The 5,814-nt window shown below is 34.5% G+C and overlaps 2 protein-coding genes across 2 annotated transcripts; both read right to left on the reverse strand.

The window, feature by feature from the left end:
• Nucleotides 1-1,540: 1,540 nt before the first annotated feature.
• Nucleotides 1,541-4,068, reverse strand: LOC139870165 (uncharacterized). Its single transcript, XM_071858009.1, has 7 exons — nt 3,862-4,068; nt 3,109-3,729; nt 2,899-2,988; nt 2,622-2,847; nt 2,479-2,576; nt 2,289-2,405; nt 1,541-1,942 (listed from the first exon to the last, which is right to left on the reverse strand). The coding sequence occupies exons 1-7, from the start codon at nt 4,066-4,068 to the stop codon at nt 1,541-1,543; spliced, it is 1,761 nt and encodes a 586-aa protein (XP_071714110.1).
• Nucleotides 4,069-4,785: 717 nt separating this feature from the next.
• LOC139870166 (large ribosomal subunit protein uL16-like) lies at nt 4,786-5,330 on the reverse strand. The gene is made up of 2 exons (XM_071858010.1): nt 5,324-5,330; nt 4,786-5,210 (listed from the first exon to the last, which is right to left on the reverse strand). Exons 1-2 carry the CDS (start codon nt 5,328-5,330, stop codon nt 4,786-4,788), a joined length of 432 nt encoding a protein of 143 aa, XP_071714111.1.
• Between the last annotated feature and the right edge of the window lie 484 nt (nt 5,331-5,814).

The following is a 5,814-nucleotide window of genomic DNA, read 5'->3' on the forward strand; positions in this document are numbered from 1 at the left end:
ACTTTGTGTACACTATGGATTGACATGGTTTGACCTATAAGTGTATACTTAAGATGATTTACTTGTTTAGGTTGCGTTGTTCAGTCGAGATTGTTTGACAACCGTACATTTTGCTAAGAAATTTACAAGTGCTTTTGCTAAGGTGAGTCTACAGTCCCTACTATATTTTTACAGGGATGAGATGCATGCTTTTTCCAAATGTTTTACATATTAGGCACAAGTAACTTACCAAGAATATACATATGAGTTCATATCAAAAATCCCTTAGCTTGATTATATTAGTTACTTTGTAAGCTCGACTTATAGGGACGGTACCGTTAGGTTTGACAAACCTCACCGCAACATAAACTGGTGCTTATTTTGTTGTTACTCGTACACTTGATCGGTGTATCGCCATGATAGGGTAAACTAAGATGTGTGGCTCAGCTCACGCAAAGGTTAAAGCTTTATAATCAAGTGCTCATGATAATGTATACTTTTCCTATGATGTTTTCCAAGAAAATCGTGTGGCCTAACTTACGAAATGATTTACTAAACCTGTAGATTCACTCAACGTTTTTCGTTGACGTTTTGCATGTTTCACCTCAGGTACATAGAGGCAGTACTTCCGCTTAACTGAAGTTATTATGCTATTTGCTGCTAGAACTGGATGACGTCCAGCATATTTATCATTTTCATTTCAAGAACAAATATTCGCATTTAAACTACTTTCTTTCTAGATGTTTTAGGTTCATATACATTAGTCATTTATGTCAAACGTTTTCCAGTTACATTTTCTTTAATAAATGACTTTGATTTGATAATTAATGCGAATACTTTTCGGAAACGTCTCATATAGAGGGCCTGACCACTAAACTGTGGGACCAGGAGTTAATATACCGTTAGTGGATTCTGATGGGGTATTACATGTCTTTCCATGCTTCATGACAATAATAGATCTATTTTGAGTATAACAAGCCGTATTTACTCCTTCTGCCAAAAACCTTATAGCAACATTTGCATGGTACAACATAGTCCTTGCAGCTTCAATAAGAGTCCTATTTCTCCTTTCAGCAACACCATTTTGTTGTGGTGTTCTAACAGCAGAGAAATTTTGACCAATACCAACACTTTCACAAAAATCAACAAGAGTAGCATTCTTGAACTCTGTTCCATGATCACTTCTTAATTGTTTGATCAGCTTGCCTTTTTGTACCTGCTCCTTCTTAATCAAGTTAATGATTTCTTCAGGTGCATCACTTTTAGCATACAAGAAAATTATCCATGTGAACCTGAAGTATTTATCAACAATCACCAGAGTATACTTCTTACCACTCAGACTACCAATGTTCATAGGTCCAAAGATGTCCATATGAAGTGGTTCATCAATTGTAGCTAGAGTCTTAGAGTGAAAATGAGTTTTAGTTTGTTTACCCTTAACACAAGCAGAGCAGACTTTATCCTTCTTGTAGGAGAGCTGTGGCAGCCCTCTTACCAACCCCTTTTTAGATAATTCATTTATATTTTTGAAATTTAAATGAGAAAGCCTTCTATGCCATAACTAATTCAGCTCAGGAATAGTTTGTGAATAAAGACAAGTATCAATACCAGAATCTATAGCATCAAGATCAACTACATAAACATTTAGTTGTCTCCAAGCAACCAAGATAGGTTTTCCTTTAGGATCATAGATGATTCCAGTATTTTTCCTTATCCTTATCTCACATTCTTCATCAGTAACTTGACTCACACTCAACAGATTATGCATCAATCCTTCTACAAGAGCAACTCTTTTTAAAGTAACACCACCAGCTTTGACAGATCCATACCCAATAGTCTTACCAACAGAATTATCCCCAGATCTAACAGAGGGACCTTTTTCTTCTACAAACCCTTCAAGATGCTCCTTGCATCCTGTCATGTGTCTTGAGCATCCTATATCTAGAAACCATTTTCTTTCATTCTGCACAAGACACAAAAACAACAAACATTAGTTACCTTTGGGAACCCACTTTACAGTGGGTTCACATGAAGAGCTTTTTACTTTCCAAACAAATGGTTTATTTTTTATCCAAACAATTTTTTCTATACATTGATCCTGAATGTTTGACCATTGTTTGTCTAATTTTATCCATTTTTAACTTTTTCATGACTCTTGGGTTTGTCTGACTCAGTTTTGACTTTAGGTTTATCTTTTAGCTTTTTGCAGAGTTTTGAAATCCTTTTTTTTTTTTTAGTTTAGTAATAGCTTTGACTTCAAAACACTTTTGTTTTTCATTTTTAGAATCATGTGTTATTTCTGAGATCACAATATCATTTTGTTTGACTGAGTCTATATTAGAGTCTGATGATCCAGACTCTGAATTTGAGTCTGTAACTCCAGATCCTGATATAGTCTGAGTGCGTGCTCTAGATGAATCCTGATTCTAGTCTAACAAAAGCATTTGTTAAGTATTGCTTATCACCATCAACCTTAAGAAAAGTATTATGTAAAATCACAGGCTTAAATCTATTTGGATCCTTTTCAATTCCAGTATCATTCTTAAGATCAAAACCTACACCAAGCACAGCCTTAATATCTGCAGGTATTTGCCTAGCTATAGCATCATAATTTTTCTTAGATGATACACACTAAGATTTACAAATCTTTTCATACTTATTTTCTCTTTCACTAATTTTCCTTTTCTCATCATCAAATCTTATAATCTCCTTATTAAAACTAGATTTATATGCTGCCAGTTCAATTCTACATTGCTCTGTTTCACTTATGTGCAAATCTTTCTCTTTAACTATGGCTTTAAGATTATTTAGTTCAGATTTTAACCTTTTGTTTTCATCTAGGCATGATTTAAAGTCATTCAACAAATACTGAAACATGCTTATTTTTTCATTATCAACATAGTGAACAAAATTTTGTACCTTATAGGCAGTAGATTTATCACTATTTGACTGACTATTAAGTTTCTCAGCAATTTTTAAATCAGCTTCAAATTGACTAGATGACTTCTCCTGCTCAATAACAGCCATCAAACATTTGTCTTCTTCTTCATCAGATGATGAATCTTCATCAGATGATGAATCTTCATCATCCCAAGTTTCTGTGTAGAGAGCCTTCTCAGCCTTTTTTACCACAGGCTTTACTCCTTCCTTCTTCAAGTTCTTGTACTTCTGCTTGTACTTCTTTCCCTTTTCCAAATACTTACCAGAGTCTGAACTAGAATCAACCTTAGACCAACACTCAGCAGCAATGTGACCAACCTTTCCACACTTAAAACAAGTAGCCTTCTTAGGATCAAAAGGACTTTTTCCTTTCCTAGGTTCAAACTTTTTCTTTTCAATCCTTTGAGTAAGAAGAGCCATCTGTTCTTCAAGCATTTGAACCTCTTCATGCTCTGAAGTGTCATCACTTTCTTCATCTGATTCAGCCTTGGTAGAATAGCTTGAAAAAAATTCTTTGTTTCTTTTGGTTGTTGCAACTAAAGCAGCATCTGGATCGTTGGCTATCTTCTTAGCATTGATCTTCTTCTTCAATTTGGTTTCCTCAAAATTTGTGAGGATCCCAAATAACCCACTAAGATCATAACTATCCAACTTCTCACTTACTACCATTGAGGTAATGATAGATTCAAAATTTTCTAAAAGTGCATCAACAAACTTTTGGCACAATTCTGCTTGAGTCCTTATAACTCCAGCTCCTTCTAGATCATTTATCAACACTTGAAATCTTGAATAAAGATCAAACAATGATTCCTGTGGTTCAGCAGTAAAATTTTCATATAACCTCACAAAATTCTTCTTCTTTTGAGTTTTAACCACAGTAACCCCTTCAAAATCATTTAGCAGAATATCTCACATGGCTTTTGCAGTTTTAGCATGTCCTACCTTTCTCAAGATAGGAACGGAAATTGCATTGCCAATGATACTTCTGATTTTGCTATCTAATCTATAAATAATATCATCTTGTTCTATCCACTGAGTTCTTGGAGTTTGAACAAACTCAACAGGTTTGACTACAGTACCATCAGCATTGCTGACTTCTTCAGTCCATTTGCATGGAATAATTGGTCCTTCAGTTAGAACTCTTTCCATTTCATCATGAATAGAACCCAGATATCAAAGTAACTTTAGTTTCCAGGTTTGAAATCAGTACCATCAAACCTTTTCCTGCCATGACAGGAGCAGTAATTGAAGCAGACATGATGAATGTGTGTTCTTGTTCTAGGTTTTAATAGATCGTTTAAAGAAAATCAAAAGAATTTTTATATTTAACCGCTCTGATACCAGTTGTTGGTCCACAATCAACAACCTAGAACGTGTATATGAGATCAATTGAACAGAATAACAACTAGGTTATAAAGTACGGAATCAATTGAACTTTTCAAATAAATTAACACAAAGAGAATGAAACAATAGAGAAGAAAATTGTTATTGAAATTGACAAATTGGAATGAATTACATGTTCCCTATTTATAGATTTGAGAAACAAGCTTCTCAAATCTTATCAAATCAATTCCTAAACAACCATAGCAAAATATAAGGAAACAATATAATTCAAATCTCTTCAATTATCTTCTCCTAGAAATCAGAGATATTCGCTTTGATGTAATCTCTTCAATCTTATCTTAATTTGCTACAAGCGTATTTGATTTGATCTTGATCTTTGTTCACCACTGATAGAATCTGTATTTCTTGTTGAGCAGAGTCCGTGTTCTTCAATCTTTCAGACTCTAAATATTACAGACTCAAAATTTACAGATTCAAATAATACAGACTCAAAATCTTTGACTCGTCAGATTTACATAATTCCTAAAAAGTATCCTTGCAACGAACAGATAAAAGAACTTGACCAATGCTAACACGAGCACACACACCTTGTGGTTTACCAAACGCACCTCGCATACCAGTTTGAAGCCTATCAGCTCCAGCACACGACAACATCTTGTTAATACGAAGCACATGAAAAGGATGTACTCGAACCCTAAGATGAAAAGCATCTTTTCCTGCAAACTTAGTCATGTACTTGTTGCACGCAATACGTGCAGATTCAAGTGCCTCGCTGGACAAATTCTCCTTCTCCCAACTGACCAAATGAACGCAGAATGGGAACTCGTCAACTCCCTTTTTCTTCATGCTGACATCATAAATCCTGATTTTAGGATCTGGTACACCATGGCAGTATCGGGATTTTGGGTAGGGCTTGTTCTTGATCTGACGATAACACCTGGCTGGTCCTGTAATACATAGCACAAAACAGTTTTCGCAGTTCTAGTTACATGGTATTCAGTTATTAGATGTTTTTGGTATTCAGACATCGATGATGAATTTGATAGGGATCTTTGTAAACCAGCCATTAGATGTTTTTGGTATTCAGTTAACCATAAGCTGCGTTTGAAAGGACCCGTTCATATACATTATAAACGATTCACAATAGTTGATTACATTGCGAGGTATTTGACCTCTATATGATACATTTTACAAACATTGCATTCGTTTTTAAAAGACAAACTTTCTTTACATCGAAAATTGACAGGCATGCATACCATTTCATAATATCCACTATCCAACTATAAATTGATTTAATAATAATCTTTGATGAATTCAATGACTTGAATGCAACGTTCTTCGAAATATGCTATGAAAGACTCCAAGTAATATCTTTAAAATGAGCAAATGCACAGCGGAAGATTTCTTTAACACCTGAGAATAAACATGCTTTAAAGTGTCAACCAAAAGGTTGGTGAGTTCATTAGTTTATCATAATCATTTATTTCCATCATTTTAATAGACCACAAGAATTTCATTTCCAGTTCTCATAAATATACGTCCCATGCATAG

This window comes from Rutidosis leptorrhynchoides, chromosome 10 (assembly GCF_046630445.1).
Source record: "Rutidosis leptorrhynchoides isolate AG116_Rl617_1_P2 chromosome 10, CSIRO_AGI_Rlap_v1, whole genome shotgun sequence".
Lineage (NCBI taxonomy): Eukaryota > Viridiplantae > Streptophyta > Magnoliopsida > Asterales > Asteraceae > Rutidosis > Rutidosis leptorrhynchoides.

What these genes read in the sequence shown, in the direction of transcription:
- LOC139870165 (XM_071858009.1), bottom strand. Translation starts at nt 4,068, where the DNA reads ATGGAAAGAGTTCTAACTGAAGGACCAATTATTCCATGCAAATGGACT. An exon ending in AGGAAGGAGTAAAGCCTGTG is followed by an intron (nt 2,989 to 3,108) that starts GTAAAAAAGGCT and finishes GTTATTGAGCAG; the next exon opens with GAGAAGTCATCTAGTCAATT. An exon ending in ATCCAAATAGATTTAAGCCT is followed by an intron (nt 2,406 to 2,478) that starts GTGATTTTACAT and finishes TTGTTAGACTAG; the next exon opens with AATCAGGATTCATCTAGAGC.